Source organism: Manis javanica, chromosome 3, assembly GCF_040802235.1.
Source record: "Manis javanica isolate MJ-LG chromosome 3, MJ_LKY, whole genome shotgun sequence".
NCBI lineage: Eukaryota > Metazoa > Chordata > Mammalia > Pholidota > Manidae > Manis > Manis javanica.
The window spans coordinates 88,414,421-88,441,941 of record NC_133158.1 but is presented as its reverse complement, the minus strand read 5'-3'; the positions used below and the strand labels follow the sequence as shown (position 1 = coordinate 88,441,941).

At 33.7% G+C, this 27,521-nt stretch overlaps 1 protein-coding gene across 5 annotated transcripts in view; it reads left to right on the top strand.

The window, feature by feature from the left end:
• Positions 1-26,916, top strand: part of CADM2 (cell adhesion molecule 2) — a 1,133,262-nt gene extending 1,106,346 nt beyond the window's left edge. For all 5 annotated transcript variants that reach the window (XM_037001690.2, XM_037001693.2, XM_037001691.2 and 2 more), the window contains 2 exons: positions 18,370-18,495; positions 19,308-26,916. In XM_037001690.2, the coding sequence (XP_036857585.1) occupies positions 18,370-18,495; positions 19,308-19,426 (245 nt within the window). In that variant the 3' untranslated portion in view covers positions 19,427-26,916. The remainder of the gene's footprint in view (positions 1-18,369; positions 18,496-19,307) is intronic.
• The last annotated feature ends 605 nt before the right edge of the window (positions 26,917-27,521 follow it).

Below are 27,521 nucleotides of genomic sequence, written 5' to 3'. Positions count from 1 at the left end.
GTACAACTAAACATTTTAGATAGAAACATGTTGAGTGTTTCAAATAGCCTCAGTGTCAAGCATTTATTCTTTATATTTTCTAAGTATTTTAAAAATAAATCTGTCCAACTATTGTTGCTTCCTATAAAAGTACACTTAATTTAATTATCAGTTCATCTCTTTTTTCTAGATTAGCTTTAAAAGAAATGTATTTAGACCCAGATTTTTTTGCTGTTCTGCAGAAATCATTGCATATAATTTATTTAACCTCTTGTCAGCTTAAAAATACTTTAATTCATCGATTTAGGTTTACACAAAGAACATTGCCAAAATAGACATATGGCAATGTCATATACTAGTCATTTGTCTTCCTTCTTAATGGTTGTTCCCAATTTATTCATTTTCTACATGTAGGCTGAGACCAGTGATGTGCAAAGAGTTACGTAGTGTTGACATTGAAGGCAGAACAGTTCCTAGTTAGAAAGACATGAGGCAATAGAATGAAAAACAGCAGTTCAGCAGGTTACATGCGTGCAAAAGAAATTGCACACCACAGAATGAATTTGAGGACCTTTTTCCTGAATAAACCCAACATAGAACTATAAAATACAGGTTTGTATTTTATACAAATTTGAGGACCTTTTTCCTGAATAAACCCAACATAGAACTATAAAATACAGGTTTGTTTACAGTCTCTAACCTATAAAGCTCATTCATCTATTTACAATATATTTATTGAATACCTATTAGATGTGACTTACCATGCACAGAGTCCATATATACTCTCTTTAAGAAGGCAGAACAGAAATGCATCCATAGTTATACATGTAGAAACTCTAAGAAGTCAAACTGAAACTAGTACTTTTGTCTTATGGTTCTGAGTGATACTATTTCAGATCTGTGATCTTAAGGAAAGACAACTGTTTACCCCAAGAAAATTAAACTTTATGTCAAATGCCTAATGGATAATTGAGCTAACTTTCCCAAGCAGCAAATAACCACCTGTTTACCCAAGAACTTACTTTGTTTCCCCTTTGATAGCATAGATAGCCTTTAAAAACCATTCCTTTCTTTCTATTTCCTCCTGTTATCACCCAGGTAATCAATCTTTTGGCAAGTTCTCTCCCCTTTTAGATGCTGGAGCTAAAAGAGGTAAAGCATTCTGTGACAGGCCCTTGGTCTTAATAGCTACACTACTCTGCTGGCTGAGAGTCCTCTCTGAATTGTTCAAATTCTTCAGTTAAAAAATTTCCTCATTTGAAGTAGTCCAGCAAATATCATCCTGAGTTCACCAGAAAGAAAAAGATCAGTGAAATGGAGAGAATTATACTATAACCTTATGGTAGAATCTACTTTACCCTAAAATAAGAACACCTTTTTAGAAGAAATTTCCCATTTAAATTTTACTTCTCAAGGATAAATACTCAAATGTGTATTTTGTTTTGGTCCAGCACATTATTAACTATTTATAATACAACTTAATAAAATAAATTATTATACAATTAGGATACTTACAGGGCATGAAACATGCTTAACAGATCTGGATATGGGACAGTTCTCAGAAGAGGGAACCTGTAACCCAGTGCATGAAATCAGTACAGGAAGCAATGACTCTTCACTCTGACAGTCACATACCACTGGCTGAAACATTGTATAAATTGATTATATCTCTAAGATAAACAACTTTGAAACATTAACTTCAAAACAAAGTAAACAAAACAGCGATTTTATAACTTTATAATACTTAATGGGAAGTCTGTGCACTGCTAAACATAGAAATGTGGTAGCATTTGTTTATGAGTTGATGTGGAAGCAAATTTATGGCATGACAAAAACATTTTTGAGAGGAAAGGCTAAGTGCTATGTTTGTGGGATTTTTTTCCTATTATTGAAAACCTGTTGTGTGATGTATCCTTAATTTTAGAAACCATAGATTTACAGTCCCTATACACATTGTTTATAGTTAAAGTTATGTATAAATCACTGTACACACACAAAGAACAATATAGCTTCATTTTTTGATAGTGTAGAGATTGTTCTTAAGTATTTTTGTCAGAGACAGTTATTGTACATAAAATTAGAAGACAGTAGATGACACTTGAGAGAATGTAGTAATGTATTTCTCTCCAGGGACTTTGCTAATGTCATATACTGCCATAGGACAATATATTTTTCTCCATAAATTATGTATAAATATTTCTAATGTTTTACTATACTGACACTCTTTCTGAAGCATTATTCTACTTGAAGAAAGGAAAGTAGGCTCTTACCTAGAAAAAAAAATTCAAACTTAATGTTAGACCCAAATTACCCAAAGCATTAAGAACAAATCCTCATTTTTACTTGGCACTAATTTCTAAAATATTGAGATAGCAACAGTATTATTACATTCAAAGAAATAACTTACCACTATTAAAGAGCAGCAGTTCATTACTCAGAACAGCAAATTTGTCCCTGAAGATGTGAGGTCTATCTGGAATTCAGTGTAAGTTAGTATTTATTATCCATCACTCACTCAATTTGCTTGGTTTTAAGAAATGTGTAAAAATGCTGTTTGCAGTTATATTGTAAATGTAAGACACAACTTTTATCTTCAAGAAAACTTATTTTGAGGGGGAAGATAAAACTAAAGCAAGTTAATTAATTTAAGAGAAAACACTTCTGAATGAAATAATGCTAATTGACATGGAGAGACTAATCACTGTTGTTGGACTTTGTATATATAGCAGGAAAAAGGTCTTACAGGATGAAGAAAGAGCACTAACAGGCTATCATTTAGCATGGATGGGCATTGATTTCCCCTCTATTAAAAAGATAAAAATGCCAGAAATTACCTCAACAAATTTTTGTTCTCAAAATAGAAGTCAGCTGATGCAAATTAAAACTGACTTTTATAATTATTTTTGAAGCTTGTCAAAAACTATTCCAAAAACTTGCTTAGGCAAGTTGTCCCATGGTTTATCAGTCTTTATGTTAATAATAACTATGATTTTCTGAGTCAACATGCATTGGATAAATAAGCCATTTATAATACAGAACCTGACACAGAATACTCAATAAATTTTTCTCTCATTTAATCCTCACGCATCAAACTTCCACCAGATTCATTTTATCCAGTCTCATGCAGATCTTCCTCTAATAACAGTCTCCCCTCACATCTTTCAAATATTTACACAATTTAGGATGGTTCAAGATTACCACATAGATTATAAATCCTGAATGAGTCTTTTAAAATGTTGTAAAAGGAAACATACACTTTTCTACACATCAGTTTATACTTTCTACCTTCCCCCACCCCCTATATTGTTGTCAGACATTCTTTTCTAAGCCCTTTATGAATGATAACATATTTAGTCTTTGATAACCTGGTTAACAAGAAGTATTCTCATTCTAAAAATAAGAAGGTTAAGAAATCTGGCCAAAGTCAAATCTGTAATAATAAGTGTGGTATAAATAATTTGTAAATCCAGGATTTTGTGGGCAATTTCTTCCATATGGAAAACTTTCACTGACTTCTCTCCTTCATTCTACCACTTCCCTTTGTTTACATACACACCACAATGTAATTTCATCCCAAGACTGATTTCATGTGATGCTCTTGACATCAATCATTACATCTTGGGCCAGGGTTTGCAGTGTGTAAGTCACTACATCACCTAATACAATGCCCAAGTCAATTACTGCTAACTCACTAAAAGGAATTGATCTGTGCAGTCATGGGTGTTCTACTCATCTACAGATTATTGGTTGAGGATGAGTGTGAATTATCCAGTGTCCCCAAAATGTAATCTCCATTGCTTTAAATTTTCACATAAGTCAGGTAATATAATGCATGGAAGATAATACTATGCTTTTTATATTAGTCAATTCAGGCTGCCATAAGAAAATACCATAGAATGAGTGACTTAAACAAGAGAAATTTATTTCTCACAGTTCTGGAAGCTAGAAGACTAAGATCAGGGTGCACGCATGGTCAAGTTCTGGTAAAAGCTCTCCTTCTAGCTTGCAGAGGCTTTACCCCCAAGGCCCCATCTCCAAATCCCATCACTTTGGGGGTTAGGGCTTTAACACATTAATTTGGGGATGGGGACACAATTCAGTCCACAGCAGTTTCTTTAAAGAAAAATCGTACTTTCCAAAGTCTTAAATATACTCTATATAAATATATACTATATATTTCCAGCAAAGAGATAAGGAATTATTAACTAAAAATGCTAAATATCATTTGATTGTGATTCAGGATCACTCATACATGGAAGCTTAACTTAAAAAATCATCTATGCTTTCTCTTTCTAAAGGTGATAAACAGTTTTACACTTATTTTTATAAGTTTAATTTCATATTTCTTGAACCATTTTATTGTTAAACTAAAATTTCTCCAGGAGTTTTCAATCACTTCAAAAAAATCATAACTTCCAAAATGGAAGCAGAATATCCGTATAAGTGGCTTTTTGTTGAAGTGTCTCTTACCATACATCCCAGTATCAGTTTTGAACCAAATTTATTCTCTGCATTTAATTCATATTTGTAATGCTTGATGTCCACCTACTCTGATGGGTGTTTCTAGGGAACTTCGGTGACTTTTACATAAGAAGCACTTGCTTCTCTTGACTGATTCTTCTTTTACTCATTCCAGCTTTCCCTTACTCTTCTCTTCAGGATTGACATTGAATTATAGTCCTAGATGTATTAAATATTTATCTTAACTTGACTTTAACCTCAGACTTTATTGGCAATTCTCTAATCTCATATTTAATTCATTGTTTCGTATTTTTTTCTCTGAATTGATGCTGAACTGTTTATGATGAACCTGTAGTCTGAACCCTGAAATTTAAACAGCTTTATAGGGAGTTTTGATTACATTTTAGAAAGAAAACAGTAAAACAGTCTTACAACCTCAGAAATGTGAATTAGCATGCTTATTATAGAACATGTCATTAGAATTTTATCTTTTTTAAAAACTGTAATTGTTAAACCAAATTTGGCTTTGAAACATATTTATTGTAATATATAATGACAATCATTTTCTTTAAAAAAATGCTTATAGAACCTAATTTTAAAATATTTGCATAAAATGATTTTAACTTCTTATCTTACCTAGCATTTTATTCATAGTGGGAATGATATATGATAACTTAATAAAAATGTTTATTGTGAAGCAATTCTAAAAAATTAAAAATTATGTAGCATTTATAATTTTTATAGGCTGTGATCTTGGAAAGTCAGTCTTTCTTTAGAGTTTGTATTTCTTTTTTTAAGGAGTAAATTATGATAGACTAGACACTTAATGATAAAAATAACCACCAATGATTTCAGAGATAGAATTATGTAATTTAGGATTTCTCCGTATCAAGATTTTAAATAAACTACACTTCATTTTCTACTATTCTAAATATCAGAAATTACTCACACTAAATATTATTATGTGACATAATTTTCTCTTTGAAATCCTCTAGTCTGATTCCAATAACCCTAATTGAAAGATATTAAGCTTAGAAAGTTTTAATTCTACAATATTATTTGCATTTTGTTCACTGTCAAGTAAAAGAGACTACTAATATACTGCCAAGTCTACTGGAATTTTCTAATTCCAATGTTAATAGTCTAGCTTTAGCCAATTATGGGCTAATGCTTGAGAATGAATAGTGGTCTTTAAAGATACATGATGTATTGATCTGAATAGTAATGCAGACTCAGCTGTCTGTAAAGAACCTTCAGAAGGCTGTACTTCATCTTTTTTATTGCTATGACAGAGCAAGAGGGATGTCAAAAAGGATATATGAGAGATTCCTACAGGAACTTAGCCATTTAAATTATGTATTATATCTGCATTGTTCAGGTGATATTTATCTGATCTTCAACTCAATCATTTATTTTAGTTGCTAAGAATAAAAATTAAGGATAGACTTTTAGTTCTATAAGTTATGTGGGAAAAATCAAAAGCATAACCAGCAATGTTAGTTTTTTTAAAAATACATTTACAAGTAGACATACAAAGTAGCATCTTCTATAAACATATTGAAATCTTAAAAATCCTGGGACTATATGTTGACTTATTTTATTGATGAGATGAAAGCTAAAGGTTGAAGCTTTTCTTTTATAGATTATAAGGTATGTGTACAACATTCATGAATAGGGTCAAATAAATGTAAGTATTATGCATTACCTTCTCTGAAAGTCTTATTAATATATCTATGAATGTACCTGAAATCCAATGAAAATATATGCAATGATGAACATGATAAATATAAATTGATTTAAGACAAATTCTAACATCAAATTGTCTAAATGTACAAAAAAGGGAATGACCCACAAATCTGAGATTCTACTGTATAAGTGAAGACTATAGGCAAAAGGATATGAAATAAATCAATGAAATCTCTCACCAACAATGATCTATCTCCCAAGGCTCTTTCTCCAGATTGTACATACTATATACACAGTACATACAGAACCTCTGTAGAGATCCATAAAATCCAGTTTCAGTTACAAAGGTCATTTCTGTAGGTGAACTGATCTGCAGCACTATAGCTGAGCTGGAGCAAACACCAGCATCAGAGGAGAGGATACTTCTTCAGAAGATCTCAACATTAAGAATGAAAATAAGAAAGAAAATGCAAAGATGTGTAAGCAAAATTTTTTTAAAAATTCAAGTTGTATCCAGTGAAAAATGTTTGCAGTAAAAGAAGAGAAATCATACATACTCACTAAGGAAAAACATTTTCCCATACATTTAAATGAAATTATTATATGAAAGTGAATAAAATATTATAAAACCACCACTTTTTATTGTCAATAATATAAAACTGTTGAAAGCATCTACTAAGTATGTACAGATAGAGATTACAACCAAAGTCATAACCAATAATAAATCCTTTTGGAAAAAATAAGGAACATCTATGATAAAAAATCAAATCAAATAACAAGATAAACTTGGGAAATATAAATAAAACAAAATGTAAATCAGTAAGGTGATTATAAAAATAAAAAGAGGGAATGACACATATACAACAAAAAATATGGAGTTCCTGCCAGTGCATAATTGGATTTTCCAAGGAAGAAAATAGCAAGACTAATTGTTAATCCAAAGTATAGTAGAATAAACAATTCATTTCACAAAACAAATGAACTTATCTGATATGAATTTAAAAAGTAGGTTTGCAAATTAAAATTTTGACCAGAGACAAGCTACAAAATGTATCTAGGTAAAATATTAAAATACAATGGAGGAATGAACAAAGAATTCTTGTAGCAATTTGCAGAAAAAGCAGGTCACTTAAAACCTAATGAAAAACAAAACTGTAAATGATTTCAGATTTTTTTTGGGGGGGAAAAATAGTCAAAAAACTGACAAACCATCAAGTCAAAAAGATAAAGTCCAGATATTCTTTAGGTAGATGAATATTTATTCACAACAAAATAATACTTAGAAATGCAGGGCTTAAGGCTGATGTTATCATGAATTTTCTTTTGACAATACAAGTGCTGTATATCATCAAGGGACAAATATCTTGACTATTAAATTTTAGATAAGTAGGAACTGTGAAAGTAAGTACAGATACTGAGATGAGTGAAGAGTCCAACCATGTTCAAAAGGAGAATTGTGGCTAGTCCATTCAGATTTTTGATGCAATTCTGAGATCATAAGAATCAGGATGAAATCATCATTATTGTTCACAAAGCCTTAACTAGTACAGTAGAAAAAGATAATATTGGTATTGATAATAGAAAGAAACACCATAAAAGAATAATTGAGGCACTATTTAAATTAATAAGAAAATTAAGTAAGTTTGATGGTCAAGAAATAAAAATGACAAATATAATCTCAACAAATACTAGACATAAGGCTTTAGGAAATAAATTATGAAAAGGAAAAATATGAATGTCAATAATTTTTTTAAAGTTTAATGAAAATGTCATAACATTTTAAAATACTTTTAAAACAATATTAAAATGTTTTAAAATATTCAATATTAAACATTTTAATGTTTTAAAACAATATTAAAATCTCTTAAAATATTCAATATTAAATATACTATATAAAAATGGGAAATAACATTAATGAAAATAGGTGGACTCTATGTTAGAAAACTACACAGCTTACCAAAAAACACTAAAGATTTGAATAAATGAAGACTCATACTATGATCCTGGAAAATGCACTGTATAAAAGAAAATCCATCTGTAAAATTATATAATCCCAATATACTGTTGTATTTTTATTTCTTGCAAAATTATTCTGAACCTGATCTAAGACTTCTCATCGAAGGCATTAAAATTATGTTTTATAACTATGATACTAGTTGCCTAACAAATCAGGATTCTCAGCAAACTAATGATTGTCTTCTAGATATGGTGTCCAAACCCCAGAGCATGAACACTCTTACTAGCAGATGAGGAGAAAAGCAGGGTATGAAGTTGAGACCATGTGAGCTGCTATTTACAGCTCTTAGGGAGAGGAGCAAGAAGACCTGCGGCTTTGAGGCAGCCCAGGCTGGTTGCACTTTTGGAGAGAGTTGGTTCACCCTAGTCTTCACTTTCCCCATCTCCAGCACGCAGATTCTCCCAAAAACTCAACATGACTTCTGAAGAAACAAAATTTAATTTCACTGTAGGTTTTTTTTTTTTTTCAATTCTTCCCTCCACATTGACCTAAAGGAACCCAGCTTAGCTTTAAAAGTTCTCAAATGCTTTTATTTTCAGGAACATAAAAATTGAAAGCATAACTTCAAGATTATTTCTTCTCTGTTCTGTTTTCTTCAGTTAATTCTTCAGTTTCAGTTAGAATCAGAATTTCTACAGAAATTGGACATAATTGAACCTAAATTATTATTTTCTAAAATCAAAAAAGCCAATAATCCTAATTTAGGATTGCATATATAGAGCCTTCACATAGAATAGATTCAAATATGCAGAAACACATAAAACATGTAGACTTTTAACTTATAGTAAGTGACAAAAACTTTTGATGAAAGAAATAGTGCAAGAAGGGATCACAGGAAGATGTGGGCATGAGTAGTTCAGAGGAAATCTCCTCCCCAAAGTATACATATTTATGAAAATACAATAAATACAACTATTCCTAAAAGAGACACCAGTGGATGCAGTACAACAGCCAGGATACATCTACATCTGCAAGAACTCAGCATCACACGAAGGGGGTAAGATACAAGCTGCGGCCAGGTGAAATCCGAATGCTCCCCCACCCCAAAACCGGGCAGGAAGAAAGGAGTCAGAACAGGGAGGGAGTGAAAGCCCAGTACTGCTAAACAACCAGCTCTAGAAATCCACACCCAGAAGACAAGGTGCACAGGGTGCTGGATATTAGAGAAATGGAAAAGCAAAACCTGTGGGCAGGTCCCCACAACCAGCGCCCCTGAGACAAAAGAAAAGTGAGTGCTTTCTGCAAGTCTTAAAGAGACAGGGACCCCTTAGCTAGACGAAGTTGTCCCGGCAGCTAGGAATACTGGGGAAACTTAGGCACCCTAAACAGAGGCAGTGCAGCTCTGAAGCTCCTCACAGCACTAGACAGCCTGCCAGTCATTCCTCCAACTGGCACGGATGCCGACACATGGGCCCAGTATCAGGAGAGTGGCAGCGTGCGCCGGGGACAGCAGCACCAGAAGGAACCAAGAACAGATTCATGCACCGCAGGAGATGCTTGTGCTAGCCCCGCAGCGGTGTGACTGAACAGCCCAGTCGTGGCTCGCACACACTGGCGGCAGTGAAGCCAGAGCCCAGTAGAAGCCTGCATGGAAGAGCCCCGTGCACACCTGCAGCGGAGCCAGAGGGAGCAGGCGTGCTCCCAGGAGCCGACCAAATCCCAGCCCAATACACAGCAGCCCGGGCCAGACTCAAAGGCCGCTGCTGCCACACAACTGCCTGGCAGGGTCACCACTAGCAAGGAGGAGTGCACCTGGCATGACTGCCACTCCCTGCAGGGCACCGCACTGCTCTGATGGACACCCCACCCACAGCAGCTTAGAAGATTAACCCAGTGGCTGCTCCAGGAGTGCAGGTAGCTGTAACAGGCAGCGGAGAAAGGCAAGGCATCCAGCAAGCAGGAAAGGATTTTCTTCTCCCAGCTGACACACCCACAAACTGCCTACAGCCACTGCTATCACAATGAAAAGGCCAAAAAAATCTGGTCCAGTCCAAGATAGTTACACCTGAGAAAGAATCTGCAGAGACAGAACTAACCAGTCTCCCTGAAAAATAATTCAAAATAAAAATCATAAACATGCTGACAGAGCTGCAGAGAAATATGCAAGAGCTAAGGGATGAAGTCCAGAGGGAGATTACAGATGTCCGGAGGGAGATTACAGAAGTGAAACAAACTCTGGAAGGATTTATAAGCAGAATGGATAAGATGCAAGAGGCCATTGATGGAATAGAAACCAGAGAACAAGAACGCATAGAAGCTGATGCAGAGAGAGATAAAAATATCTCCAGAAATGAAACAATATTAAGAGAACTGTGTGACCAATCCAAAAGGAACAATATCTGCATTATAGGGTACCAGAAGAAGAAGAGACAGAAAAAGGGATAGAAAGTGTCTTTGAAGAAATAATTGCTGAGAACTTCCCCAAACTGGGGGAGGAAATAGTTGTTCAGACTACAGAGGCACACAGAACTCCTGAGAGATGGGATCCAAAGAGGACAACATCAAGACACATAATAAATGGCAAAAATCAAGGACAGGGACAGAGTATTAAAGGCAGCCAGAGAGAGTAAAAAGGTCACCTATAAAGGAAAACCCATCAGGCTATCATCAGACTTCTCAACAGAAACCTTACAGGCCAGAAGAGAATGGCATGATATATTTAATGCAATGAAACAGAAGGGCCATGAACCAAGGATACTGTATCCAGCAGGATTATCATTTAAATATGAAGGAGGGATTAAACAATTCCCAGACAAGCAAAAGTTGAGGGAATTTGCCTCCCACAAACCACCTCTATAGGGTATCTTAGAGGGACTGCTCTAGATGTGAGCACTCCTAAAAAGAGCACAGAACAAAACACCCAATATATGAAGACTGGAGGAGGAGGAAAAAGAAGGGGAAGAAATAATCATCAGACTGTTTTTATAACAGCTCAATAAACAAGTGAGGTCAGACAGTAAGGTAGTAAACAAGCTAACCTTGAACCTATGGTAACCAAAAATCTAAAGCCTGCAATGGAAATAAGTACATATCTTTCAATAATCACCCTAAATGTAAATGGACTTAATGCACCAATCAAAAGACACAGAGTAATAGAATGGATAAAAAAGCAAGACGCATCTATATGATGCTTACAAGAGACTCACCTCAAACCCAAAGACATGCACAGATTAAAAGTCAAGAGTTGGAGAAAGATATTTCATTCAAACAACAGAGAGAAAAAAGCAGGTGTTGCAATACTAGGATCAGACAATATGGGCTTCAAAATAAAGAAAGTAACAAGAGATAAAGAAGGACACTACATAATGATAAAGGGCTCAGTCCAACAAGAGGATATAACCATTATAAACATATATGCACCCAATACAGGAGCACCAATATATGTGAAACAAATACTAACAGAATTAAAGGAGGAAAAAGAATGCAATGCATTCATTTTGGGAGACTTTAACACACCACTCACTCCAAAGGACAGATCTACCAGACAGAAAATAAGTAAGGACACAGAGGCACTGAACAACACACTAGAAGAGATGGACCTAATAGACATCTACTACAGAACTCTACATCCAAAAGCAACAGGATACACATTCTTCTCAAGTGCGCATGGAACATTCTCCAGAATAGACCACATACTAGGCCACAAAAGAGCCTCAGTAAATTCCAAAAGACTGAAATCCTACCAGCTAACTTTTCAAACCACAAAGCTATAAAACTAGAAATAAATTGTACAAAGAAAGCAAAAAAGGCTCACAAACACATGGAGGCTTAACAACATGCTCCTAAATAATCAATGGATCAATGACCAAATTAAAATAGAGATCCAGCAATATATGGAAACAAATGACAACAATAACACAAAGCCCCAACTTCTGTGGGACACAGCAAAAGCATTCTTAAGAGGAAAGTATATAGCAATCCAGGCATATTTAAAGAAGGAAGAACAATCCCAAATGAATAGTCTAATGTCACAATTATCGAAATTTGAAAAAGAAGAACAAATGAGGCCAAAGGTCAACAGACAGGGACATGATAAAGATCAGAGAAGAAATAAATAAAATTGAGAATAAAACAATAGAAAAAGTCAATGAAGCCAAGAGCTGGTTCTTTGAGAAAATCAACAAAATAGATAAGCCTCTAGCCAGACTTATTGAGAGAAAAAGAGAGTCAACACACATCAACAGAATTAGAAACGAGAAAGGAAATATCATGACGGACCCTACAGAAATACAAAGAATTATTAGAGAATACTATGAAAACCTGTATGCTAACAAGCTGGGAAACCTAGGAGAAGTGGACAACTTCCTAGAAAAATACAACCTTCCAAGACTGGCTCAGTAAGAAACAGAAAATCTAAACAGACCAATTACCAGCAATGAAATTAAATTGGTAATCAAAAAACTACCCAAGAACAAAACCCCGGGCCAGATGGATTTACCTCGGAATTTTATCAGACAATACAGAGAAGACATAACACCCATTCTCCTTTAACTTTTTCAAAAAATAGAAGAGGAGGGAATACTCCCAAACTCATTCTATGAAGCCAACATCACCATAATACCAAAACCAGGCAAAGACCCCACCAAAAAAGAAAACTACAGACCAATATCCCAGATGAACATAGATGCAAAAATACTCAACAAAATATTATCAAACCAAATTCAAAAATACATCAAGAGGATCATACACCATGACCAAGTGGGATTCATTCCAGGGATGCAAGGATGGTACAACATTCGAAAATCCATCAACATCATCCACCACATCAACAAAAAGGACAAAAACTACATGATCATCTCCATAGATGCTGAAAAAGCATTCGACAAAATTCGACATCCATTCATAATAAAAACTCTCAACAAAATGGATATAGTGGGCAAGTACCTCAACATAATAAAGGCCATATATGATAAACCCACAACTAACATCATACTGAACAGCGACAGGCTGAAAGCTTTTCCTCTGAGATGGGGAACAAGACAGGGATGCCCACTCTCCCCACTGTTATTCAACGTGGTACTGGAGGTCCTAACCACAGCAATCAGACAAAACAAAGAAATACAAGGAATCCAGATTGGTAAAGAAGAAGTCAAAGTGTCACTATTTGCAGATGACACGATATTGTACATAAAAAACCCTAAAGACTCCACTGAAAAACTACTAGAACTAACATTGAAATTCAGCAAAGTTGCAGGATACAAAATCAACACACAGAAATCTGTGGCTTTCCTATACACTAACAGTGAACTAATAGAAAGAGAAATCAGGAAAACAATTCCTTTCACAATAGCATCAAAAAGAATAAAATACCTAGGAATAAATCTAACCAAGGAAGTGAAAGACCTATACCCTGAAAACTACAAGACACTCTTAAGAGAAATTAAAGAGGTCACTAACAAATGGAAACTCATCCCATGCTCCTGGCTAGGAAGAATTAATATCATCAAAATGGCCATCCTACCCAAAGCAATATATAGATTTGATGAAATCCCTATCAAATTACCAACAGCATTCTTCAATGAACTGGAACAAATAGTTCAAAAATTCATATGGAACCGTCAAAGACTCTGAATATCCAATGCAATCCTGAGAATGAAGAATAAAGTTAGGGGGATCTTGCTCCCCAACTTCAAGCTCTACTACAAAGCCACAGTCATCAAGACAATTTGGTACTGGCACAAGAACAGAGCCACAGACCAGTGCAACGGAATAGAGACTCCAGACATTAACCCAAGCATATATGGCTATTTAATATTTGATAAAGGAGCCATGGACATACAATGGGGAAATGACAGTCTCTTCAGCAGATGGTGCTGGCAAAACTGGACAGCTACATGTAAGAGAATGAAACTGGATTACTGTCTAACTCCATACACAAAAGTAAACTCCAAATGGATCAAAGACCTGAATGTAAGTCATGAAACCATAAAACTCTTAGAAAAAAACATAGGCAAAAATCTCATGGACATAAACATGAGTGACTTGTTCATGAACATACCTTCCCGGGCAAGGGAAACAAAGGCAAAAATGAACAAGTGGGACTATATCAAGCCAAAAAACTTCTGTACAGCAAAGGACACCATCAATAGAACAAAAAGGTATCCTACAGTATGGGAAAACATATTTATAAATGACAGATCCAATAAAGGATTGACATCCAAAATATATAAAGAGCTCACATGCCTCAACAAACAAAAAGCAAATAATCCAATTAAAAAATGGGCAGAGGAGCTGAATAGACAGTTCTCCAAAGAAGAAATCCAGGTGGCAACAGGCACATGAAAAGATGCTCCACATCGCTAATCATCAGAGAAATGCAAATTAAAACTACAATGAGATATCACCTCACACCAGTAAGGATCACCATCATCGAAAAGACAAGCAACAACAAATGTTGGTGAGGCTGTGGAGAAAGGGGAACCCTCCTACACTGCTGGTGGGAATGTAAATTAGTTCAACCATTGTGGAAAGCAGTATGGAGGTTTCTCAGAATGCTCAAAATAGAAATATCATTTGACCCAGGAATTCCACATGTAGGAATTTACCCTAAGAATGCAGCACTCCAGTTTAAAAAAGACAGATGCACCCCTATGTTTATCGCTGCACTGTTTACAATAGCCAAGATATGGAAGCAACCTAAATGTCCATCAGTAGATGAATGGATAAAGAAGATGTGGCACATATACACAATGGAATATTTTGCAGCCATAAGAAAAAAACAGATCCTACCATTCGCAACAACATGGATGGAGCTACAGGGTATTATGCTCAGTGAAATAAGCCAAGCAGAGAAGGACAAGTGCCAAATGATTTCACTCATATGTGGAGTATAAGAACAAAGGAAAACTGAAGAAACAAAACAGCAGCAGAATCACAGAACCCAAGAATGGACTAATAGTTACCAAAGGGAAAGGGACTGGGGACGATGGTTGGGATTGGAGGGATAAGGGCGGGGAAAAAGAAAGAGGGCATTATGATTAGCATGTATAGTGCCTGGGGGGTACAGGGAAGGCTGCACAACACAGAGAAGACAGGTAGTGATTTTACAGCATCTTACTATGCAGATGAACAGTGACTGTGAAGGGGTATGTGGGGGGGACTTGGTGAAGGGTGGAACCTAGTAAACATAATGTTCTTTCTGTAACTGTAGATTAATGATACCAAAATAAAAAATAAAAGATATAGTACAAGAGACAGCTGGCTGTCAAATAAGAATTAAAGGTATATTTTATACTTTAGCCTTAAACTATAGACTGAAATACATTTTAGATGATTAAAATATAACAATAAAAGTGTAAAATGAGAACAGAAATCTATATGTGTATAATCTTACCATGGCAGTTCAAATGACCCATAAGTCAGACATCATAACACAAAAGTTTGAAAGATTGATAATATGAAGTTGTAAGACTTAGCTATGGCTGAAAATACCACAAATGAAGAATAAATTAAAAGAAATTGCTAGAAATGTTCATCTGTTTTATGGAGAGAGCTGTTAAGAAACAAAACTTGAATGGAAAAAAATGGTCAAATTGCATAAATAGGCATTTCAAAATTAATGAATTAATATGGGTAAAAGTATTTTACCTTGGAAATTAATAAATACAAAATATTTGACACTTTTCAATGTTAGATTGGCAAATTTATAAAATTATAGTATCTGATGTTTGTACTATAAAGATTAAAAGAATCCCTCAGATGTGGTTGGGGAAGGGTAAATTATACAATTTTTCTGCAGTGTAATTTGGCAATATTTATCAAAATCTTAAAAAATGTTCATAACCTTAATTCCATTAACACCACCCCTCAGAAATTACCTTTGAGAAATAAGACAGGTGCAGAGGTGTGTGAACAAAGTGATTTCTCAGTTCTCAAAAAGAATCTTAGTTCTGAGAGATATTCAGCAAATACAATGCATGTGTTTTTTTAGCTTTCTGTGTTTGGGGACCTGAGCAAGAGGTGGAGTTTGAAACTGATTCTAAAGCATCTAAGCAAGGAGTAAGAATAAGGAACTCAGAAGCATGTCAGGTTTCTTTTATTTTTATTTTTTTGAGAATTATAGCCAATTCTAGAAATTAAGGGAAATGCAAGAAATATCCATACAATAGAAAGCTAAATTAACAATAGCTACTATAACAAACTTTTTAATACTTAGTGTTTTGAAATAAGGATTTTTTCCCCCCCAAGTAGTTTGATTCATGTGTTCTTAGTTGAGCAATTCTCTTCCAGGTGAAGATTCAGTGACCTATCAACTTACTTATTCTTGTTCTTTCTTCATGATGTATCTCCCAAAATAACCCTGGAGGGTTACATGTAGGAGGTTTTTATTGGCTAGACCTTCATTCAGTTGTCTGGAACACAAAGCACATGGTTGCAATCAACTGCAAGTGAAGCTGGGAAATGTTTAGCTCTGTGCACTGACAGAAAAGAAAACATGTTTGTCATCAGCTAGAAATCTCTGCCTAATATACCTCTCTGATCACCAAATATTTTTTTTTTTTTACCTATTTTCCCCTCACACAAATGACTGCTGTACCCAGTCCAAAGAGAGAACCTGAAGTCCCATCAAGCCATGTATCCAATTAAAAGACCAAGATTTCAGATATTTAAAATCCTCTTCATTATATCTGTATTCATTAGTCCAGGGGTAAACTGGACTACACAAACCACAATGACAGAACAGAGCTGAGAGAAGTGCTCCTTATTATAAATGCCCCATTTGGAAAGAAATGAAAAATGGGAAATAGTGAGTAGTCACTTATGTATACCAATTATGAAAACATGCCAGACTGGGATTAAAAGATGTCTCTGCCTTGACAATACTTGTAATTCCTTAAAGAAACGAAATTCTCTCTATTCTTTTTTGCTTCCTTCAGTTCTGCTCTATGGGAAGTTCAACCTTGTCGGCTTTTATAGTCCACTTCTTACTTTAACCAAGTCTGGGGGTCCAGAGTTGTTTGGAGTTTTAAATAGAGTTTTTTCTAAGTAGATAGATGCTTCTCTAGCACAATAATTCCATTAAAAACAGAGAAAACTCCTAAATTATTTGTAATATTTATGTGCCTATAACCACACTCCAAAATCTTTTGAAGACATAATTGCCGAGCCTAATTTATTTCTTATCTTTCCTCTAAATTCCTCTTTCAGACAAGCAGCTACCATGAGTCGAACTGCAACAATGGGCTTGGGAGGGGAGGCAGAACACCCAACCTGAACTCTGCTGTAGCACCGAGCCTTAATGGATTTTGTTGCTCAGAGTTTCACTCAGTTTTATTCCTAATTGTTCAACTTCTGTAAATAGTTGATTTTTCCAAACTTATGAGTACTCAAATGTCTGGGCTTTCTTCCGGTCTTTTCATTTCTGCTTGAAAACTGGCTATCCTTTACTGGCCTCACCTCTTTCCTGTAATATCTTACTAGAAGCAGAATGTAAAAGTATATTATTAATCTCTATCTTTCCAACCACTTCCTCTAAAGGTACAAGTCCAACAGGAGCTTAATCCTCTATGTTGAGTATTCACTTCTCTCCTCTCATCTATCAGCGACACTTAACAGAGTCTATAACATCCTCCTGTCCTTGAAATACATTCTCACCTCTGATCAGCTACAGTGCACCCTCCAGGGTACTTTCCTGACTCACTGTTCTCTTTTTCTGTCTCCTCTGCTGGAAGCATTTCCTCTCCTTGACTTTAAATATGGAAATTCCACGGGGCCCAGTTTTCAGATTTCTTCTGTCTATCTAGACTCACTCCCTTGGGGTGTTCATCAATTTCCATAGTTTTAAATAATATTTATATAATGATAAATCCTAAATTATCATCTCCAGCACCAGCCTTTCAACCATGACATGATTCTATTTTTAAAATGGTACAGTTATATTCATCACACTAAAATGCACACACACATATTTTTTTAGGATGTAGTAGAGGAAGAAGGAGGGGCATAAACTATGCAAAATCATATATGTGTATTTATTCAGTTTCTCTCTTAAAATATAAACTCAATGGCAACAGTGATTGATATAGCAAATGTTATATCCCCACGTATCTTCTGTGTTATAGGTACACAACAAATATCTGTTGATTAGACAATTGGTATAAACATGTTAATGAAATTTTATTTTAATAGAAATGGGCTAATTTTCAAAATGACTCATTCTAATGCAGATATGTACTGTATGACTAAATAACACACTAACTTTAGTAATATTTTCTTTTCTTTTCTAGATCCCAATGCTCTGGCTGGCCAGACTGGCCCTGATCATGCACTTATAGGAGGAATAGTGGCTGTAGTTGTATTTGTTACACTGTGTTCTATATTTCTGCTGGGTCGATATCTGGCAAGACATAAAGGTAAATTACATTTAATAAAGTATTATTTACTTTGGAAAAAAAATTCTAAAGACTAGCTTCATCATGAAATCTTATATGAGAATATATGTGTGTGTGCATGTGTGTCACAGAAAGAGAAAGGGAAAGAGAAATCTGAATATTAAATTATCTTAGGGAGTTCTTCATTATTTTTCTCAATTAAAGTTGGACTGGCTTAGCAAAGTAGTGTTTAGCCAATAGCCAAAAATTACTGACTGAGTTACTGGCTCAGGTGGAAAAAATAAATAGAGGCAAGTGTGTAACTTATTTCTAGCATTGAAATTCAACTATAACATTTAGCATTTAGTCAATGCTTTTGTTTGTAGGTTTATGGATATACACATGGCTGTATTAGTAAGGAAAATATGAATTTTTGTAATGAGCGAGTTAGCTACTTTTAAATGGAGTTACCAAAATGAATGGTGATACATTTGATGTGATCATTAGAAACATTTTAATAAAGGATCCTGATTGCTACAGCTGCAAGGATGGCATGGTCTGTATCCATTATTAAAAAAATCAAAGTACTCATTATCTATTCCAGTTCAGCAGTTGCCTCTAGTTAACCTGACCACAACTTCCTCTACAACTTATTCCTGCAAACTGCAAGAAAGTGTACAACTTCAGAAGGGTGAACTGTGTGGGTTTTTTTTACGCCTCAGAATATGTTCCAACACATAAGAAATCTGGCAAAGAAGTTCCTTTTTAAATGAATGTAGCTTTAATGCTGGCTTTTTTTTTTTTTTTTACCAGTTTCACAGAACTAACATATTTTTTTCTTCTAATACCCACAGGAACATACTTAACAAATGAAGCTAAAGGAGCTGAAGATGCACCAGATGCTGACACAGCTATTATCAACGCTGAGGGCAGCCAAGTCAATGCTGAAGAGAAAAAAGAGTACTTCATTTAAGATGCAGGCCAAGATTCTGAGTTTTACTTACCAGGCTGGCTGCTGGAGAAAACTGGCTATCATCTTTCAGAATTCATTTCTACCATCTTCTGCTACCTTAATTAACTTCCATACTGTACTGCTATCAGTAGCCAGTGTATACCAACAATCAGCTGTCAAAAGCATCATTCTTTAATTACTGTACCATCCATAATGCAGGACATTTCTTACTGCCTAAATTCCACACCATTTGCTCTTTTTAACATACAGTGCTTGAATATACAGCCTTAACAATGTTAATCATCTCCTTGGATTGTTTTTATATACATTGAAAAAAATGTATGCAGTTTTCTTTTCCCCTCATTTTTTTCCCCTTTAAATCATAGACCTTGTCAGTTTTCCACTAGACATCTTTCACAAGGAACAGGATTAGGAAGAAACCTAATGTGCTTAAGTTTAATCAGAGATTAGAGGTTTACAATGTTTTCTACAAGTCTATCTTTCAAGACATGTTTGGAAACATACGCCCTTGAAAACACTGTAGAATAGGTTCTGGAATGTTTGAGATTATGCTGGTGAAGCTGTATCAATTTGCTATTTGAAAATATAGCGTTTGATACAGGAATCATTTGTATGAATTACATTCATGATGTAACAGCTTACATAATTATATAAATCCCACCGTTAGGTTATTTTAGCTTCACTTTCCAATAAATTGTTACAAACATCTTAATGCTTTGGAATCACAAAGATTTCATTCACTTCTCTAATTATTCTGTAATTTATTTGCACCACAGGGACTCACCTGCCTAAACAAAATTGAAGTATCCATAGGGCACAATTTTGAGACATTTAGTATCTGTATATAGTGCATATAATAAATCCAATTAAACATTATTTGATACATATTTAACTTTTTTGGCTGTAGGTAATTCAATCATAAGTAAGCATTTTCTAATGGCCATTATATCCCTTTAGATATTACTTAAACCAATATTATAAGTAGATAACGTGTTAGTATTTTTGTCTGTATGTCCTAGCACTGTTCAACAAATTTTTCTAGTTCTTGTTCATTCTTATTTGTTATACAATGGAAGCACAATGTTATAAGGAAAGGTAATTTTAAGCTAACAACCAGTGCACAGCCTCAGGTTTTAAATTACAACCACAGTTGAATGATAACCTAAAAATAAACTCTTAGTTTGCTAAAAATTTACAAATTTTAATTTGGCAGTTCCAGGGCTGCTTACCTATGTTGGTTTGCCAAAAAGAAGTGTTAAAGATATGTTTTCTGTGTAAATGAACTAATTCTTTATATTAAATTCCTGTCTATGCATTTTGTGAGGTACAAACTTATGAAACAGTGAGTGATAGAGAATTTCTGCCATGCTTTTAACTCCAAGGTGAAAGTCTCTTTCTCTGGATTATTTCTGAAATTTTGGTGTATTTAACCATTAAGAAATGCTGTATTCTTAAATATGACATAGAGTCAATCTAAAGTCATATTATTTCTTCTAGTAAAATACAATATTGCTAGATTAGTTTTCATTAAATTTATTATATGCTAAAGATTAAAATCCAGTTAGATAAAAATTATTTTCCCATTTACAAGCATTGCACCTTTAAGAAGAAAACAAATGTGACAATATGGTGGCTATACTTGTGATGTCTGAAAGCATGATGAACCTATGGTTTTAAAAATAATATCTTGAAATTTATTTTTGGAAAATGAGAACAGTTGAGTATGACATCATGTATTAGTATCAAATGAAAGACAGGGGTGCTGTATCTTAGATTATTTATCAGAAAAGTTAAACCTTTTAAAGACAACGTTAGAATTTTAAATGGTTTCTTTTTGATTGTTGAAGCATTTATCTTGTTGATTTCTTACAAAAGAAAAAGGACGATGTCAGTCAAGCAGCACTTTTTCAGAATATACAGAACATAAATAATATGATGTGGTTGAGTGTTAACATAATAAATCATATACAGTATGACATTTTAAGGAAATAAGTCTGCATTGATGTGATTGCATGCTTGTTTTTACAGTTCACTCCATACCATCTGTGGAAAAATGCAATAATATGTTAATATAGTATGGTAGTTTGAGAGAATCAGGTAGGTGCTACTAGACACATTGAAATTAGAATAGGTTTATAAACTGTTCATATCTTTCAATGCATAATCTTTAGGAAGGCTCCACAAAGCAAAATTCATCCTGTTAGTACAAAATGGAAAGGTCCTTATTACAGAAGTAAATTGTGTAAACTGCATCATCAATTACTATTTAAAGCCTAATTTCAGGATATACTTAACAAAATTACTACTCTTCATCTATGCTGTATTTACATCCCTCTGCATTTCTTCTATATTCTACTTGGCTCCAAATGCTAGATTGTTGCCTAAATAACTTAATCATTATTTATAGCACTGTAAAATTAGAAATCCAAAATTGGTTACATTTCAAGACTTTTGACTCTTTTAACCCCTTAAAGTAAAATAAAAACTCATTAGAACTCCTTAAGAGAAACTAACTGGTATATTATGGTTTGTGGACACTAATCAAATTTTTGCCAGTTAAAATAGATAGGTTTGAATTAGGTATCACTTTTAGTAACTGAAATAAAACAATGGAATTATATTTTCCTATCTTTAAAAATTATTTTATTTCCACCAAACAAGGAAATAAATTCTAAAAATTCTGCTCATTTCTCTAAAAATCAGGACAAAAATGAAATAGTATTTGTAAACGGAACTATGTCAACTGCAGTGTCTGAAACGTGCACACTTGCATGCACAGAGAGCCAAATTCTCTCTCTGCTTGGTGAGCACAGTAGCTACGGAACTCAATGGAAGGAGTGCGCGCACGCGTGCGCGCGCTCGCGCGCGCACACACACACACACACACACACACACACACACACACACGCTTACATCTTAGTAGAATATGGACCAATTTTCTTTACCAAATGTAGCTGTGCTCTTCCAGTGTACTGTTTACAGTGTAAATTGATTGTCCTCCATCAAAAAAGTATACACAGCATTATTTTTGTCCCCCGTTTTCCATTTTTTAGTGCCCTAGATGGAATGATTATCAAAATTAGGGAGAAAAAGGGAAGTTGGTGAGTGCAAGAGCAAAAAGCAAGAGCAGTGTGTGTGTGTGTGTGTGTGTGTGTTTGAAAGAAAGAATGAGAGAGAGATTTCAATTTGTTTTCTTTTACCAGAGAATCCAAGAAGCAGTTTAAGGAACCTGATATTGAAGTTTAATCTAGAAACTGGATGAACTCATACTGACTCAAGATGGTTTATCTTGCATTGAAACCCCACAATTAAAATAAGTAGAGAAAGAAAGCTAACTTCCCTAAATATGGCAAAGAAGTTAACACCTCATTTATTTTTATTTCTTTGTAAACATATAAATATCTCAGTTGAAAGGACAGGCTCACTTGTAATTATGTATTCATGATTGTGTCAGCATTGAGATTCCATGTAGGCACATGTACAGCAGCTGTTCGACAGTAATGGTTCTTCCATGTGACATACCAGTTATGGTGTAATTTAGTGCCACTTACTGCAAAGTGTTACCAAGGGGAACATCTAAAATACCTTTTTTTCTTTTGTTGGACATAAGGAGAATTTAATGATAAATATGAAACTTCATATTACATTTTTTGATTGTGGAGAAAACGCAAAATCCCATATCTTACTGCAACCTCCCCATCATATTGCCAAATACTAAGAGCCCTCTAAAAATGCCCAATATTATCCTCCTTTGCAAATGGTAGTCTGTGATGAATATACAAAACAAAACAACAAAATACAACTGGCAACCAGAGCTGAAATAAATGAAACACCTAATGAAAATTACTGAGTAATGCTTTTTATTAAGTGGCACAAAGTACACACTAAAAACTATGCAAAATATAGGTAACTACAGTGTATGTACATGTAAGTATCTTGTACTTGCTGTGTATGGATGTTGGAAACCCATGTAATTATAATATGCATTTTGAATATTGGGAAAGAGGAAATCTTAGTGTAGATAATAGAATTTGTTTTGAAATATACACTGGCAATATTGAAACATAGTGCAATATCTCTATTGCTGGATACTTAATGCAAAGGGATTTTAAAGAATTCTTCAACAAGATCCAAGACATTGCTAATCTTCACCTCCCACATACTGAAGCATTAATTAAAAATACAACTGACTCAACAACATGTTAAGTTTTTCTTAATCATTAAAGTGACATGATAAAAGTATTTGGCCTAGTTTTTAATATTACTGGAGAGAAAAAAAAGACCCTGATTTTAAACTTTGATTCATATCTAATTGAATTTGGAATTCTTAAACTTTCTTTGAAATGTCTTTATGTTTTAATGGATGTGGTCCTTTTGTTATAAGTACAAACTTATTCAATCGAAGAACATGTTACCTTTTATAAGTTACTAAATCTTAATAGGAATTTTTTGTATCTTTTCTTTTTTTGTTTATTTTTTTCCCTTTCTCTCCCTATTCTACCCCAAACATGCCCTTTGCTCTTATACCCTTCCAAAGGCAAAGAATTGAAAGTAGTAAGATTATAGAGAGCTATAAGGGGGACAACTATATGGGTTCTAAACTCGTCAGCATTTTTATGTATTGAGATTATTAATATTTAATGCAATAGTTATTGGATATAGCTGGTAAGTTCTCTGCCATGCATACTTACAATAATCCTTCTACCTCTCACTTTTAACATGGGCTATGATATTTCAATATAAATAGAAGAAATAATTATTTACAAGATATCCCAGGAAGCACTCTTTTGGGACTATCCTAACAGTCCATTCCCCACCCCCTGGGAAATCTCAAAGCCAACTTCTTTTACTGTACTCAATGGTGTATGGATCTGCATTTATTTTTTCCTTCTCTGTCATTAATTTTTCCTATAGGCAAAATATGATAAGTTTCTAAGGGTAGTTCTCATGCCTACTTAATATTTCAATGTAATATAATTGTGATTATTAAAAAATAATTTAAGTGGCAACACTTTGGAATCCAACCTGACATTTCATTTAATATCTAAATGCAACCATTTCTTACAAATCAATAATGTGCTTTTAAGTAAAAATCATGTATATGATTTATTTTCCCAAGAATGTTACCTGTTCGAAAAAAATTGCACATTTAAAACTGCCTCCTTAGTAGCAAATAATCATGAATGCAAAGTATTGCCACAAATGCCCACTTTATTATGTCTACATTGACAATATGAATTTTTCAAATGATGTAATTTAATTATTCTAAAAGGAGATGACATTTTAAAAGATTTTCCTTCAGGAAAAAAAGATACAAGAATATATCTCAAATTATACTGATTCTGTACAATATGCTTAAAGTAAGATGTTTTTTATGTTATGTGGTTCTGTTACAAATAACATTTGGTCCAATCTTTACCATCTTTTTCATATATATTAGTTACAAGAAATGTATGGTTATTTTGGAGAGAATGAGCCCAAATGTGAAAGAGATGTAAAGAAAAACACTATTTTCCCCTATGAAATATACTGTATATTTCAAAAGAAGAAACGTTAAAAGACATTTGAAGATGCAGGGGCAAAAAAGAAAACCTACCAGGGCTCAGCACTTAAGCACTTTTCCTACTTCCAGGGTCAGAACAGCAGTGATTCCTACATGGACTTTTAAGTGCGGTATGAAATGCCACATCACAGTTCTTACACACAGTACTGTCAAACCTCAAATGTTTTCTTTCTTCAGATGCTTTTCCTTGTACATGATACTAGTAGACACTTTTCTCTTTATATTTGCTGATAGTGAAAGTTATATGCAATAAAATATTTGATGGTTGAAAGCAGTGGTCACCAGTTGGTTTTAAAAAAACTATGAAATGTAAACTGAAGTGTTATCTCTATCGTTTTTGCTTTTTTCTGTGTTTCTGATGTATTGAATTATTCTCGTAAATAGAAAACTAATTTAGAAAAATTTAAAAACTAGTACTCTTTCTCCTTATAAATGTATAAAATTTTAATCTCTTTACAAATTTATTTGTACCTGCTGTACTTATTGTAGATTCAATGATGCAGTTAAGAAATAACCCAAGGATTTATGAGTTTGGGATTACTGACCTAGTTTCTTCATATTCAGTTCACATCAATATTTGTGAATTGGTTGTTTAGCTTTTCATTCAACCAAAAAATATTCCTTCAAGAAAGCTCCATTTTTATCATTAATATTTCAACATAACCAACATTGGAATGATTCTGCCATGTTAAAAAGAATTTAAAGACTTATCTCTGAAAATGGTTCCTAGAAATACAGTTGTTTCCAGTAATGTAGCTTCAAAAATAAAATGTCCTATTTATCTGACATGAAATTCAGAACTTTTGGAAGGGTATATTTATGACAACAAAAAATAAATAAATCTGTGCTGTAAAGAAGACCTACCAAAATAAAGCAAATGACACAGAAGATAAACACAATTACTGAATCTACTGATTCATTAACATTTTCAAAAAACAAAATGCATATTGTAATATTAGGTACATGACACTTGCATGTTGATATGCCTATATACTTACAAAGTATCCAATGTGTACTTAGTGGCACTTAAAATATGTCATGTACAACAACTCTTATAAACATTCTTACAGGGTTCCCATTTGCACTTCATATTTCAATAGAGTCTTGTCAGCAAAAAACACTGATACATACAGAAAAATAAAATTTGAATTTTAGTTACCTGTTGGACATTACTGAATTGTCTGCTCATTTAGTTCGTTTTTCTTAGGCTTGAAACAGACATTGAAAGATGGAACTTTCTTTTTTCCCACTGATAGGTTATAAAAGATGTTATAAACATATTCCTTTATATCAAACATTATTTTGCATATCATTTTTCAACTGAATGCATTATTATCCATTCATTTTAGATTTTCTCAATGATGCCGATTTTCCTTGTAAATTTTTATGTGAAAGTTTTAAAAATTAAACAGTAATAAAATGTTATCTTATTTGTACAACATTTAATTGTTACTCCTTGTAATTTATGAACCTTGTAATATGATGACTAAGGGTAAAAAAAATGTTGCTTGAGATAAGGAAATTTGCTTGAGATTGCCACAATTTCAAAACTCTGTAAAGGTAATTTTAGATTCACTTCTGTGTGTTTACTAATGTTGACTAGGAACAGAAGCAAAAATACCTAAACTTTTTTTTTTAATTTTCACACTAACCAGTATTATATATTTCAACTACCTAAGATAATGCAATTAATAATATATCCATCCTAAGCTTATGCCAATAAGAATTTGAGATAAGCTTTTAAATTTATGGAGGATTTTCTTTGTGTCTCTGGAAGTTCACTTACCATAGGTATTTTATAGTCTACTTTAAATAACAGATTTTGTTATACAGGGTAAGCCAAAGGCTGTACAAGAATTAATGTCATTGGGTCTGATATTTGTGTTAGACCATGAAATATTCCATTAAAATGTATCTGTAAATACAAGGCAAGATTTTGTATCTGGTTTATTTTATTAAATAACATCTTATTTATTTTAATTCACTTTTCCTGGCTCTGCAATACATGTCATCACAGTTGATTCTGAATCAAAGATCAAAGAAAGATCAGCCCAGATGAAAGAAAATTATGACATTTTAAATACCACATTCATAGATATGACCATTTTTGATGATAGCCAAAATGCCCACTGTTCTTCAGCCCTACGCCATATACACAATATGATACCCGTGCTTTCCTCGATAAATCAATTCAGTGTTTTTGTAATGGCCATTCTTATTTCTGTCAAAGTATTTTTTGGCATTTTTTTAGTCAAGGAGGCATGCTGAAAATTCTAGTTAATATAATTCACTAAAGGATAGAATTAAGTCTAAGTGTTCTTAATTAATAATTGCAAAGTAGTTTCAGTCCATGAGAGGGACCTTCATTACATGACAATCCTGGAGTGATGATAAAAATACTTGCACACCCCTTTAAAATAAGTTCCAGTTATATATATATATATATATATATATATATATTATATGTATGTAATACAATATATATAATCTCTATGTTATCTATATATATTTAATATACATATAAATATATAG